The sequence below is a fragment of the Melanostigma gelatinosum genome (genome assembly GCF_949748355.1).
Source record: "Melanostigma gelatinosum genome assembly, chromosome: 19".
Taxonomy (NCBI): domain Eukaryota; kingdom Metazoa; phylum Chordata; class Actinopteri; order Perciformes; family Zoarcidae; genus Melanostigma; species Melanostigma gelatinosum.
In genome coordinates, this window is record NC_136652.1 from 20675773 (window position 1) to 20691586 (window position 15814).

At 44.6% G+C, this 15814-nt stretch overlaps 1 protein-coding gene across 1 annotated transcript in view; it reads left to right on the forward strand.

Moving 5' to 3' along the window:
* The window catches only part of galnt14 (UDP-N-acetyl-alpha-D-galactosamine:polypeptide N-acetylgalactosaminyltransferase 14 (GalNAc-T14)), a 116320-nt gene that overhangs the window by 61864 nt on the left and 38642 nt on the right, over positions 1–15814 (forward strand). The window contains exon 3 of the mRNA XM_079290574.1: positions 11849–11947. Coding sequence (XP_079146700.1) covers positions 11849–11947 — 99 coding nt within the window. The remainder of the gene's footprint in view (positions 1–11848; positions 11948–15814) is intronic.

The window sequence follows — 15814 nt, forward strand, 5'->3', positions numbered from 1 at the left end:
TCATTTCATCACAGTACCACAGGTACCTGGGATCAGAGCTCGAGGCTAACGGCTATAGGACGTTTCCCTGATGACGCTACAAATCTGTGTTGAAATGAGCAGGAGCGCTAACGTTAGCTGGCAGCACAGACTGTATACAGGAAGTGGACGTCGTCGTCCTGACGCCGCCCATCGGTTTGTTGAGGAGTTGACTCTAAATGTATAAATGAACATCATGCTGTATTGAAGAAGACTTGAAACTAGAGATTGAGACATAAACTCATGTTCACAATGTTTACTGAGGGAATAAATCAAGAGAGAAGTAGAGTCATTTTCTATAGACTTCTATACAACCAGAGGAGTCGCCCCCTGGTGGACACTAGAGAGAATGCAAGTTGCCTTCATCTTACCGAGAGATCAATATTGGAGTCGATCAATTTCATTTTATTGTGGAAAGCCAAAGTCATGATCGATATTATTGGGTTAGCTGTGCATCCCTAATGTGTGGCTTTATATCGTCATGGTTTGGTGCATTTGTTTGTATTCCCGGCCATAGATATGGAGTGTCCCCTCTGCATCCCGACACTGAGTGACTAAGTTCAGCTTTCATCACCGTGTGACTGAATGCTAATGCAGGTTTACCCCGAAATGTGCTCAGCTCAGCACTAGCAAGTGGAACCACGAAACAACGCCTTGACAGAAGTGACACCGTGAGTCTCCTGCTGTAGCGGCACGTGAGCATCACCGTGTGCGGAATAAACAACACACACCTAACAGGTGGGTTCTTCCAGCTCTCGCTACAGAAAATAAATCCTTAACGATATCTGAATGTCCCCTGGATCTCTCTGCTCCAAATTCAGCTTATGGCACATTTTTCTTTCTTCACTCCTCACACAGAAGAGGCACAAGCGACATACACGGCTCCACCGATGTAACGACCGTAGTTCCACTTCAAAAAAAATATGTATCGCAGCAGCATCATCATGCAGAAACCCACATCAGGTCACGTGGGAGAATGTCTGTAGAAACAATGTCAATGTTCAGATTTAATGTTTAATACATCAGAAGCTGCAGAACGAGGTAAACACCTCTAAAGACAATGGGCGGCCCTTTAACCACACACGTGTTTATCACTGAAGTGACTGCCACTCAGAGGTCCTTAGTCATTCGAGGACAACAAAAAAGATTTCTGCACTGGTTAATATTCCGCAAACTTGTTTCATTTATTCAAACTGAGCATTGAAATGACAAACAAACCAAACATCTAATTATCCCCGTCCTGTGGAGGTATGACAGACAAAGAGAGAGTCCTGTGGAGATAATTAAAAGCTGTGATAACTGATGTCGTATGAATAGCTTCTCTTTTGTTTCGCTGATTTCTTTGCTTTCTGTTTCCTCTTGCCTGGCGTTCCATCGCTACCCTTTCTGTTTCTTACTCTCTAACTCTTTTTTGTCCTTTAATTTTCTCATCTCCCTTCGCTGTCATCCTCACTCTTCCTCTCCCTCCACCCACTACCTATCTCTCTGAAGTCCATTCCGCTGATATAGAGACAGAAATAGAGGCAAGGGTGTGAAACAGAGAGAGTTTCCCTCTCGCTCGCTCTCCGTCGTCTCAGTGACGGATCTTTCATCTGCTTTATTGTTCAAAGCCTTGTCTGAGTTTAGATCCCGGCTTCTCTTTGCTCTGACATGACAGGATGAAAGGAGACAGCCGGAGATAAAGGGAGGGAGAGAAGGGGAGGGGCAGCGACAGAGAGAGGGAAGGAAGGATTCGGAAAGAGAAGGAGGAAAGAGGGGACGACAATGTGGCATCAATATTGTTAGTACCGTTTCGTAGCGTTGTTCTTTGCTGTTCAATACTTCAACAACTCCTTAGCAGGAATATTGCTACGTAGACGTAGGTTTGCAGATATATATATATATATACACACACACACACACACACAGTAGAAGTAGGAGTATAACTACCATATAGTAACTTTGGAATAGTTGGAATCACATGGAATCAGGCAGACGGCAAATCAGATATCATTTTAGTGGAATAGCAGGAAGGTAAAATTACGAGAGGCCTGCACAGAATACCGGCAGAGAATACCGGCACAGAGTACCGACACAGAGTACCGGCACAGAGTACCGGCACAGAGTACCGGCATCGGTAACGGTGGACTAAGTAAAGACATTGAGACCTTTTGTCGTCCTGTATTTCTTTGTGACGTAGCTCCCTCACTCAAAGAGAATGTTCATGTTTGCATTCGAGTATTACGACAGAGCTACATGTGTTACTAGAATAACTGCAGAAGATGGTATTCATAAAACAATCTGTTGTCCGTTTCCCTGTGAATGCAGCAGCAGCTGTTGCGGTAGTAGAACTGGTATCAGCTGCAGCAGCAGTCGGAGTATTCGTACTATCAGTGGGAGTGGTAGTTGTGTAGTAGTTTTAACAGCAATAGTACCCATAGTGTTAGTGGCACTAGTATCAGTAGTTGTAGTGATCGTGTTGAAGGTCCTGTGTGTTGCATTTAAAATCTATTAACGGAAATGTAATGTGATATTCATAACTATGTTTTCTTCAGTGTAGAATCACCTGAAAATAAGAATAATTGTGTTTGATTAGCTTAGAATGAGCCCTTCATATCTGCACAGGGACCAGGTCCTCTTCATTGAGTCCGCCATGTTTCTACAGTAGCCCAGAATGGACAAACCAGTGTCACACATTTCCAAATACCAAATACAAATAAGTAACTTTAGCACTCGTTGTACTCATACTAGTACTACATAGTTGTACAGTGAGTAACGGGTATCAGTTGAAGAAGATATCGTAGTCGACGTCTGCTAACAGAAGTTGAAGTAGTTGCACTAGTAGTACTTTTGTGAACATAAACTTCATAAAGTCAACGTTATCTATCCACGCAGGGAAATTGAAGCAAGTAAAACGGTTGCATGATGTTGGAGATATATGAAATACGTCTACACAAATATATACATGACACATTAGCAGCTCAGGCGTTCTTTGACACAGCAGCGTGGCTCTGCTTCGGACCGGTTACATCAGCGTTCCCCAAATCCCAGAACGTCCCCGTTCCTCCACGACACAGACACCCACTCGTGAGTGCTGCCTGCCTGCAGAGTTTCTTCAAGGGCTACGTACATGCCGGCGTGAGGTGGGAGGAAAGAACGACGGCTAACTGGAGCCCACAAGAGGTGGACGAGGAAGTGAGCGAGCACAGAGAGAGAGAGAGAGAGACCGCTTTAATGCCGGCGTGTCTTCAACCAATTAAATGGCAGGAAAATGCACACAGGTGTTAGATACCTCTGCATGAAGACAGATGCTGCACACGCGCACACACACACACACACACACACACACAGAGGCAGTGAGAGTTGTGGAACTGTAAAGCATGAATATATAAGCAGCACTGGGGTGAAGCATCTCTCCCAGCAGTTCCAGCCTCATCTTTTTTAAACAGCCAGAGAACTCTGGAACACACGAGCCTCTGCGCTCCGCTGGGGCATCGCAGCAGCACTAACAAGCAACCAGAGGAGCCCGGCGAGTTGTTAAAATACAAAATACAAAAACATCCGATCTGAAAATCTCTGCCTTTGTTCGTGTGCCACCCCCTCCCTGTTTCTAAACTCCACTAATAACAGCTATCCTCCTTATTTCCCTGGCTCTGAAGCCATCGCTTGTCTTCTCTTTAATCCGTTTTTAGCGTTAGCCGCGGGGGTCTCAGGTTAGTTATAGAAGCCGAAGCCCTCCTGGGGTGACAGCGTGCTCCTTTTTTAAAATTCTCGGTGGGTGTTGGAGTCAGTTTGGAAGAAGCGCTCCCTCGTTGCTCCTCGCCAGGATTCTTAGTACGTGTGACAATCTCGCCCCCGTCCTCCACTAAATATAGTGGCTTTGTGGCGTACTTTCAGAACAAAAGAAAAAGTTTAAAAAGAAAGATCTTGATTGATGCTAAACAAATGTGGAGCATTAGTCATTTTGCACATTTTTATTTGAACAAAAACTTCAACGAGTGTCACTTTCACAGGAAAGAAAAACAGAGCGTGTCTGATGGTTAAATCCCTTTAAATGGATCAGAGTCTGCAGTCACATCTGTTAACTTGGCCCAATTTAGCTCAGATCTGAAGGAGCACTTAACTGTTGAGACAATGCAGCAGGACGATAATGAAGCACACTCTTCCAAAATCTCATTTTTTGGCGTCTCTGCTTTATTTTGACAGAGAGAGAGAGAGAGAGAGAGAGGAAGGGTAGAGCGAGAGAGAGCCCGAGGCGGGATTCGAACCCCGGCCTCCTTATTAATTCACTCCGTTAACCTTTCACAAGACCTCTATATAAAGACTTGTAATCATGGAACCAAGCCAACCATTTACTAAAACATTTGATTCAGCGCTAACACAACAACTTAACCTCCACTCAGCTCGCAGCTGCAGAGAACACACATCAGGTGTTGAGTGATTGTTCTTGAAGGAAGTGTTCAGAGGATCACACAGAGGAAGTGGATGTTGAACTGACAGCAGTGTCGGCCATCAGCTGTCCAGATATCTAAGACATCGCAGCAGCACACATGAAGTTAGTGTCGTCTCATTCACCACACACAGTAAAAACAGTTTTCTTACCTGAACAGCAGATGTGTTGGTGCCTTCCAGTGCAGCTCAGCTCGTTCCTCTGGTCATTGATTTTATTGAAAGTTGGTGTAAAGTTGGAAGTGAGACCGTGTAACCTTTTCTAAACTGCACAGTTAAGCTTATCGTGGTGCTCGGTCGTGCACCTTTGTGCGCTCGTTGTGTGCGCTTGAGAGAAAACATTTTGTTGCTTCATGAAGGAATTGAATAAACTCAAATCTCGTCTTTAGCAGCAGAAAACAGCGAATATGAGGCCGCACGGCCGGGTCAGCTTTTCTTAGAATGCCTCCGCTCCTCCTCTCCTATTGGGAGATTTAACCTGCTTCAATTAAAATAGTTGAATCCACTGAACTATTCATTTGAGCTATTCAGTCACTGGAGTCATTGACTCGGAAATTTTCCTAATGGAATTTTCCAGTAAGAGAAAAAATGAGGTATTGTGAGCTGTCCCTCACCGTCTCTTCTTTCTTTTCTTTCTCTCAATCAGGAGGAGAGAAATCCCTTGCTTCCTTACTCCCCAGCAAATGTGTGTGTGTGGGTGTGTGTGTGTGTGTGTGTGTGTGTATAAATATGTAAATGGGTGTTGCCTAACCAGCCAAAACTAGGCCATCTTCTCCTCTGCGAACACCTGAATAGAAGCGAGACAGAGATAGTGGGAGGAGAAAGAAAGGGAGGCCAGAGGTGAACTTCTTACCAAAATATCTTCCTCCGGCAGGCGTGCAGCGACTTGACGCGGATTAAACCGACACGGTTCACATCGTGCTGCCCAGGTAAAAACTAAATGATGGAAGTCTTTCCATTGCCCGTTTTTATTCTCAAGAATATCACATTGAAAGAAGGAAAAAAAACGATATTTGATATTTTTCTCAGTTTCTTTTCTCTAAAGATGGTATGCAGAGTTCTGTGTTGTCAATCTGGCGGCACTTTTTCTGTTATATTGTTGCAGGTGAAGGTCACCATTCCTGCATAGTTTGCAAATACACACATGAACGTAGGAAATGAAACATATTGTGCACAAAGACAATAATCGTGCTATGGCCTGAGTCAAGTCTCACGTAAAGACACGTCTTCAGGGCATCAAGTGGAATCGAGTCCTGATTGTTGTGACTCAAATTCAACCTGAGTCCAAGTGTGCAGCTCTCAAGTCAGATCAGCAGTTTCACATTGTAGAATTCATTATTTGGAAGTTATCGTCATCTTTTTTCAAGACAACAACCTTTGAGACCCCAAAGATCACAGCCTGTCAATCACAGTAAGCCCCGCCCTAAAGCATCCCCTGCTTTATGGTCTGTGTGACTCTAAATGGACCATAATGTACTAAATGAACATCATGCTGTATTGAAGAAGACTTGAAACTAGAGATTGAGACATAAACTCATGTTTACAATGTTTACTGAGGGAATAAATCAAGAGAGAAGTAGAGTCATTTTCTATAGACTTCTATACAACCAGAGGAGTCGCCCCCTGGTGGACACTAGAGAGAAGGTTGCCGCCTGCTAAGACCGCTGTGTGAGAACAGCCTGCCTGATGCCCGGCCTGCTATACACATCAGCAATCATGAGGAAAAACAATAACAACAACCTTCTCCGTTGTTTCGTTTGGAGGACTGGTCGACTTTGCAGATATGTGACACAAAGCTGAAGCGGTTAGCTCTTTTGTGGCAGAATCAAGGCCCGAGAAACTGTGTTCTGACTCACGGCTGAGTTACAGTATCGCTGAGTCTTTATGTCTTCATGTCTTCATGTTGTCCAGCCGGGAAGGTGAGACGAAGCTGCACTGAGAAAACAAGACAGAGGGGACAAGTCAGGGACAGGAAAGAGACAGAGACAAAGCTGAGGGAAGACAGAGAAGAGAGGAAAACACAGCCGGAAGGCGGAACAAGTGAAGGACAGAGAGGGAGCAGAGCGTTAGAGGTGTTAATGTGTGTGTGGGTGTGTGCGTGTGTGTGTGTGTGTGTGTGTGTGTGTGTGCGTGTGTGTGTGTGTGTGTGTGTGTGTGTGTGTGGGGGGGGGGGGGGACGCTCTGACAGTATCTCAGGGCTACATCAGTGGCCATTAGTACTTTGTAGCACGAACACACACTTTGACAGGTCTGCTGCACCGCCCGCAGAGAGGTGTGTGTGTGTGTGTGTGTGTGTGTTGACCTCTCTTTTCATGTGCTTTCATAATTCACACGCACACACGCACACACACACACACACCAACAAACAACATCCACTCCTCAAATGGCTCTGCTCATCAAATATGAATGATTTTCGCACCATCTGGACAGAAATCGACAGTAAACACTCTGCTCGTCTCTCCTCTGTGTCCGTCTGGTTTCTCCTCTCATACAGTTTCCTTCATTGTCATCCTCTCTTTTCGTCTTCCTCTCTTTCACAGTGAAAGATTAAAGTTATTCCTGGTTTTGTATTTGTGTTTGGTTCTTGGTTTTATCCTCAGTGGATGAAATAGATTGATTTCAGCTGCTCCTACTTTTCTCTTTTCTTTTCTCCTTTGCTTGTTCTTCTTTCTTCCACATTTACATTTAATAACTGTTATTCTAAATTCACCGTCATCACCCTGAACCTGACCCACCACATGGTTTTGTAGTTTGGAAAAAGGCCGGCACTTAAAAAAAAGAAGAAGCACATGGTTGGTGATTGGATGAACCATCTGTCAATCAAACTCTTGCCAAAGCAAATATGGAGAAGAGCGAAAACATCTCTTCCTTCCAGAAAAGCCGTCAGTGTTCTGAGCTCATCTGTCGATGAAGAAATACTCTCCAGTTCTGATATAACTGATGCAAGCCGCCATTGTTGTTTTGAACAAACAGTGGCCTCTCTCGCAAACACCTAAGCCCCGCCCCTCTCTTCTACTCTTCTTCCTCTGTTTACCACTTCCTTCTTATTTTACTTCTCCTCTTCCGTCTCATCGTGGCTCTCTCCTCTCTCCTCATCCTCCTTTTTCTTTTCCTAATCCCCTCCTCTCCTCGTCTTTGTCCTCCCGCTATCACCTCCTATTCTCACCGCCATTCTTTGTTTAAACTTCCCCTCGCCGCCTTCCTCTTTTATTGACTCCTCTTCCTCCCTCCTCACCCATCATTTCTCCCGCTCCTGTATTTCCTTCCCTGTGTGTGTCCTCTCTTGAGCTTTGACGCATCAGGAAGTTGACACACACACAGACACACACACACACACACACACACACGCACACACATACATGCACTCGGGGAGTATGGAAGCTTGTTCATATCAACTCCACCATCGGTCATCTGTCAGCACAACTTTTATCTATTCATCTCTGTCTGTCTCTCTCTCTCTCTGCCTGTCTGTCACTGTGTCTCTCGGCCTCGTTCGTCCTTCTCTCTCACTTTTACACACACACACACACACACACACACACAGACACACACACACACGTTCAAGGAGCAGCGGCAGCTCGTCTTTATCTTCTTATCGTTCCTCTCTGGTAGAGCATGCTGAATAAATCAACTGCAGAAAACCCAGAGATGGAGATGAGGAGATGGAGGGATGGGGGAGGCGGAGAGGGGCATGATGGGATATGATATGACAAATATACACAGCGTATATCGCTGTTCTCACCAGGAGAGGGAATCGAAACAATGGAAGAGCAAAGAAGAAAGGATGAAGGTGGGGAGCAAAGAAGGACGGAAAGAAATCTGAATGCAAAGTGACAACAGCCTGTTCTGGCCTTCAACTTAAAAACCTCAAGTGCGTGTGTGTGTGTGTGTGAGTGTGTGTGTGTGTGTGTGTGTTTCAAACTCACGAACTTTGCCCCGAGCTAGACTTATAAGTGAGTCATTTCTATTTTATGTTGTGCTTTCTGTCTTGATATTGCATTTAATTTCCATCATCGATCAAGTGTTATGATGATAGAAAATGCCGCTGACAGTGCAGTTAGACGAACAAAACAAAGTAAACAGGGAAAGAAAGAAAAGACGGAGTAATGGAAGACAAAGGAGAAACAGAACAATGGAATTAGACTGAATGAATACAAAGATGACAGGACAGACTATGGTAACGGACAGAAACTCAGCCAGGTGTGTCTGCAGGACCCACTGCTGTGATGTTTGATTGAATTAACACTAAACACAATTGCCTGATCGCTGTTTTAGCTCCGTTAACTCTGTTAGCTGTTAGCTTTGTTAGCAGTATTAGCACCATTAGCTTTGTTAGCAGTATTAGCACCATTAGCTGTTAGCTGTATTAGCCCTGTTGGCGGTTAGCTCTGTTAGCTGTATTAGCCCTGTTGGCTGTTAGCTCTGTTAGCTGTATTAGCCCTGTTGGCTGTTAGCTCTGTTAGCTGTATTAGCCCTGTTGGCTGTTAGCTCTGTTAGCTGTATTAGCCCTGTTGGCTGTTAGCTCTGTTAGCTGTATTAGCCCTGTTGGCTGTTAGCTGTATTAGCCCTGTTGTCTGTTAGCTCTGTTAGCTGTATTAGCCCTGTTGGCTGTTAGCTCTGTTAGCTGTATTAGCACTATCAGCTGTTAGCTCTGTTAGCTGTATTAGCCCTGTTGGCTGTTAGCTCTGTTAGCTGTATTAGCCCTGTTGGCTGTTAGCTCTGTTAGCTAAACACAGTGCTGTTCGCTGCTGCTAACAGCTAACTAGTTCACCTTCTACCTACATGAGAAGACGCTCATTTGTAGACGGCGCTCGGTCCAATTTGTCATTTGCTTCGTGATTGACATTCATACACACACATGCATGCAGACATACAATTGTCATATCTTGGCGTGCAAATCAAGAGAGGAAGAATTCATTATCTGTAATGTAAACAAATGTCCAAACTGAAGCAGTTGTTGATAACTTGCGGTTGAGGATCGTGACAATTTATGCTCAATGACGGTATTAAAAGGCCAATAATTATGTTTAAAAAAGTCTGAATCGTTGCAACCAAGAGAGGTCCTTAAGAATACAAGAAGTCATTGAAGTGCACAAAATAAATATTGGACTGATCGGTCCAGCGGTGTGCGAGATTATCTGTGGACAGACACAGAGATGCACAGGAACTCACGAATGCACACACACAACTGAATATATGATCTCCTGGCAGAGATAGTAACAAAGAAAGGAAGAAAGACAAAAAGGATTAGGAAAGAGAAGATGGATGGATAGATAGAAAGAAAAGAATATGAACAGAAACAAAAAGGATGTCAAGAAAAACAAAGAAAAAGAAGATCAGCTGCCTGACAAACTGAGTAAATGCCCTTGAGCAAGACACCGAACCCTCTTCTTGCATCTACATATTACAGCAGCAAGACAATTCTATTTTTTTCATATTCTGTAATCTGCTTTGCCGATATTGTTTCCCCACTTAATCATCGCGCCTCTAAACAAAAAAGAAAAAAGAAAATCAAATTGCGAGTTAATGAGGTGCTGATTGTATTATTTCACAGCCGGGTGCTCGAGTCCACTGACTGATCCTGCCTGCCGACCTGTTAATACAACAAATTAGGAATTGAGCCTGTGCTCCAACCCCACAGCAAATCACGGCAGGTGGTTCAATGGTTGGCTCAGGGACACTTTGACGGGACGCGCTGGTATTTGTGTTGGAGCTGAAGCGACCGAATGAAGGACAGACGGCACAAAAACATCTGCTCGAGTGCATTATGAGTGTGTTGGGGAAAATGATGCAGAATTATTAGACATAACCCAACAACAGAATAAAAGAACAGGCATTTTATCAAACATTTAGTTCTGAGTTTACTCTGAGCTACATGAGCTAAAATGTTTCTTTGAGAAGTAACAAAATCCTTTACGTCTCTGATAGCGGCAGCAACCTGTCAATCAGCGTGTAGCCCCGCCCTAAAGCATCCCCTGCTTTATGGTCTGTGTGACTCTAAATGGACCATAATGTACTAAATGAACATCATGCTGTATTCAAGAAGACTTGAAACTAGAGATTGAGACATAAACTCATGTTTACAATGTTTACTGAGGGAATAAATCAAGAGAGAAGTAGAGTCATTTTCTCATAGACTTCTATACAACCAGAGGAGTCGCCCCCTGGTGGACACTAGAGAGAATGCAGCTTTAAGACACTTGTTTCGTTTTTTGTTTGTCATTGTTGAATGACGCCTCACATATCATATTAACTCATGTTGTGCAAATATACTCTACATTCTAAATCCTGTATTTTTTATAAGGAAAAGAGAAATAATCCATGAAATGTTTCTTGTTTCAATAATTTTAATTGAACGGTCCAAACCCTCAACGCCTTCAATAAACAAATAATGAAACATATTATGGATGTAGATATTAGAGAACCACACTCTCTTAAACTGGCTAATGGTGCAGTCTGTGTCCACACACACACACACACACACACCTACACACACACACACACACACACGCACTTGTGAAAGGTGAGGTTTTAGAAATGAAGGCCAGAACAGAGCAAGCAGACTGTTTCTGTTTGAAAATGTCACCAATCCATCAATCTGATGGAGGCCACTTCTCTCATTATACTGTTTGTGTGTGTGTGTGTGTGTGTGTGTGTGTGTGTGTGTGTGTGTGTGTGCGCGCCTTCCTCTGCTCTTTCAGAAGAAAAGGCTGCTGACCAAGCGAAGGCAGCACACACACACACACACACACACACACACACACACACTGTTATGTGACGTATTTGAATGAGCTGCTGGTTATCTGTAATTCAACAGGTCTTGTCTGATCACTTGTTGACACACAATACGAATCCTCACGGATCATTGAACGCGTTGGACACACACGCGCGTCAGAACTGTTCAGAAATTGCATCATTTGCCAGTTTTAGTTTCCTTGTTAAAAAAAACAGATTTCAGTTGAATTCGATGACCTGTTTATCGTCTCAATCATCAGGAAACCGTTTTTTATTTATTCTTCCAATGACTGTCAGGGCTCTAGACGAACGGCGTTTTATATTTTTTACAACTGTTGCTCTGTCATACTTACTTACTGATAGGCGGTGGACAGGCGGACAGGCGGTGGAGCGGTTACCTCCACCGGTGATCGGTGCGAGGTGCAGCGCAGCATGCTTCCTTCACAAAAACAACATTCAATAGTTTCACACACACGTCTTGTTTTTTTTCTCAGTGAAGAATATCAGAGTCAGAGTGGGAGGGTCTGGAAATGTTGAGTCACGGTCGCACTCTGGTATGATGATGGAATTGTGACTCACTTTTGTGGTGACTGTACCTTAAAATAGGACACGCCTCTCAACGGCTCAATGGATCTGATGTACGCTCTCTCTCTCGCTCTCTGTGTAGGTGCACCACCCTTCATTACGACTCAGATCTTCCCCCAACCTCCATCATCATCACCTTCCACAACGAGGCTAGATCCACCCTGCTGCGCACCATCAGGAGGTAACACACACACACACACACACACACACACAAACACACACAAACACATATTTACAATTTTGTGTTTGCATCTTAAACTTTTTTTGTGAAATGTTTGATGGTTTTTTTTGTCATTTTTAACACCTAAAGAGGAGTTTGGTGTAATTTGGAAGTTGTTCATTGTGACATTGAATCCTGGCAGACTGTTACAGAATCAGCATGTTTATCCTTGAACTAAATATCTCGAGTGTCGGCCTTCAGAGACCTGAGCTTGTTGGCTGGTGAGCAGAGAAACAGTGAGCTGCCGTTACAGGAGAGAAGCCGTCACACACATTTACTCTGCTGACCCTCTGTCTCTGGACCTCCGCTCTGTCTTTCAGTTTGATGATATCAGCAGGTTGTTGCTCACACACACACACACAACAAACAGAGATACACACACACACACACACGCACACACCTCCAGGTTTTGGCCTGGGTTCAGCTCATTATTCCAGTCAGTCAGCAGGGACCGGCCACGTCTCCTCACTATCACAGAGGACACTGTGTGTATTGTGAGCAAGTGTGTGTGTGTGTGTGTGTGTGTGTGTGTGTGTAGGTGTGTGTGTGTGTGTGTGTGTGTGTGTGTGTGTGTGTGTGTGTGTGTGTGCGCGCGCGTGTGTGTGTGTGTCTTTGCCGGTGGCGACTTGGAGCTGGAAGAAGTTTTTAGCTGCCTTTTATTTTTAGTTGGTGAATTTGTCACATTTCAGGATCCTCTGAAGCTTTATTTGACATGGAAACCTTTGAAGATCAACAAATCTGATATTTAAAAGATATTTATGACAGTGATAGGCCATGTATATATATATACTGTATATATATATATATATATATATATGTTATGATACTTTTGGTAGATGATATATATCGTCCCAGTAATAAACACTAGTATTTTCATTTTAAGACCATTTAATGCCACTGATATGATCGTAATGTAAAAATGATCACGGTTATTGTAATACTTAATACATATTGTTGTTAAGAATAGTTATCAGCATAAATAGACTGTTGTCATAGATGCTGCTGGTATTCCTTTGAGCATTTGACTTGCACAACAACCAGCAGCAGAGGCTGTCGGCGAACGTGTGAAACTTCTGATAATGTGAAGTGAAGAATGCCGAGCTGAGAAAACGCTTCCATCGTCACTCTTTTGAGGGTGAAAAAATATCAATCTGCTTATTCGGCAATCGTCATTCGATCACGGCCAAAAACTTCACAAAAGATATTCAGTGGTATAAAAAACTTTTTTCTACGAGGCTTTGAATCATATTTAGTCAAAGACGGCAAAAAAGAAATCTAATTTCGAGCAGAAAAAAGAAAATGAAGAGCCAGATAATAGCTAGATACGTTTTCTTAGTATCTGCAATCATGCTTGGCTCCGGGGACTCTGACAACACTGAGAGCGTATTGCACAATTACAGTATAACAGGCTGTAATTTGAGGGTTTTGTGTGCTTTGGGGGCTCTGAGAAATGCGGGCGGCAAATAATAAGTTTGATTCCTCAGACAAAGACGGGGCCCTTTGAGAGCCTCATCTCGTGATCACTGAGTTGTTTTGAGGGGGGGGGGGGGGGGGGGCCTCGTCGATATTTAATCAGCCTCTGATCCCACAATTGATCTCATCTTCTCCGCTGGGCGAGAAATAAGCAGGAGGAGAGAGAGAGAGAGAGAGAGAGAGAGAGAGAGAGAGAGGAGAGAGAGAGAGAGAGAGATGTGGAGCTTTTGATGACATGTTTGGTTTTGAATAGGTTTGTTTTGGCTGTGTGTGTGTGTGTGTGTGTGTGTGTGTGTGTGTGTGTGTGTGTGTGTGTGTGTGTGTGTGTGTGTGTGTGTGTGTGTGTGTGTGTGTGTGTGTGTGTGTGTGTGTGTGTGTGTGTGTGGCGAGGGTAGAGCTCTAGATCAGCACCAGCTCAGCACTTTCTGATTCAGTGGTCCTAACAAAATGCACCGCAAAGAGTCCGGATGGCTTCCTCTTCCACTGATCGCTTGGGAGGACGTCATTCGGCGGATTCAGCGCCTTCGCTTCCTCCTCCAACTTTCACTGTTTTTTAGGGGATTTTAGTGGCACTCTATTGTACCCGTGCTCCTCTCCTATTGCACAGTGTTGGAGGAGCAACATGTGGAAGTGAATACTGTGATTTAAACTCATCACATTGTGGCCAGCTGGCTCAAATTGGCACCCGACTCCTGCTGTGATGAGACAAAGTGTAACTGTGCGTACAGGGTGCTGATGCGTAGCACGACAGACCCTCAGTGGCTCTTTGTTCAATGCTCGTTTGAGGCATTCGATGAGCTCATACACACAGCAGCCATCAACATCACCACACAGCAATTAGTGAATATGTAGATCATTGTAGCAGCGACACGACTGCATTTAATGTGGACAGACATTTGACGTCACACTGGCGCCATGTTGTTCACGCCCCTCATAGGATACTTTTAACTGCACTGGGCTGGAAAAGGAGCTGAGTTTTGGCTGGGTTTAGAACATATTAAAGTATTTTTTGACTCAAAACACAGAAACAAAACTTAGTAATCTCTTTTTGTGTCCACTCATATTATTGACTCATGTCCTTTGAGAAATATTTGATTGACACCTTGACGTCATCTGCATTGACGCAATACTTCTCTCATTTGGTTGTTTGATTTCAATCTCTGTGTTTGCCTTTTTATTGAAGCTTCGGTGTGTGGGGTCAGATTTGAAGACTTGCATGTCATGCATGTGCATGTAATGTTTCACGGTTGTGGTTTTGGGCCTTTTTCTTTATTGAATTGGCGTTTTTTTAAGTTGTGATTGGACTGGAAACTGACCGGGACTGATGAATGTGGACGTACAGCGCTGTAGATCAGCAGTGATGAGACAGTGTTTACTGGCTGCAGACGTATTGCACAATGCATCACTGGTGGTGAGACAGAAGACGAACGTATCGAGTGGCTGAATCAGGATTTCTTTCCAAGAACAGTTTGTGTAGATCTGCTGCGGAAGGTTTTCTGTCAGAGCGCCGAAGATTTAACGTGTACAGAAAAAAGAGGCGTCGTGTCACTTTAAGGGATACTGTTCATTGCTACACATTTCTAAAATGGCTTGATTTTTATTCACCCTGAGTACCATTTCAGAATAAAGAGGGATTTCTTTTAGCTTTGTTAATAGTGGGCATTTCTTTTTTTATTGCTGAGAAAGTCTTCCATTGCTGTCAGAGGGCTTGATAGAGAAATTGGTGGAGGATGAAAGAACCGGCTGTCAGCTAACCAATCAGGCAGAGAGAGGGAGGGAGAGAGATGGAGGGGAGAGAGGGGAGAGAGAGAGAGGGGAGAGAGCGGGAGAGAGAGAGACAGAGAGAGAGGGAGCGAGGGAGAGGGAAGGGGAGAGGGAGGGGGAGAGAGAGAGAGGGAGAGGGAGAGAGAGAGGGAAGGGGAGAGGGAGGGTGAGAGAGAGAGGGAGAGGGAGAGAGAGATAGGGAGAGGGAGGGAGAGAGAGGGAGGGAGAGAGAGGGAGGGAGAGAGGGGAGAGAGAGAGAGGGGAGAGAGAGAGGGAAGGGGAGAGGGAGGGGGAGAGAGGGAGGGAGGGAGGGAGAGAGAGGGAGGGAGAGAGGGGAGAGAGAGAGAGGGGAGAGAGAGAGGGAAGGGGAGAGGGAGGGGGAGAGAGGGAGGGAGGGAGGGAGAGAGAGGGAGGGAGAGAGGGGAGAGAGAGGGAGGGAAGGGGAGAGGGAGGGGGAGAGAGGGAGGGAGGGAGGGAGAGAGAGGGAGGGAGAGAGGGGAGAGAGAGAGGGAAGGGGAGAGGGAGGGGGAGAGAGGGAGGGAGGGAGGGAGAGAGAGAGATGGTGGGCTGAGGTACAAACAGATCGATATG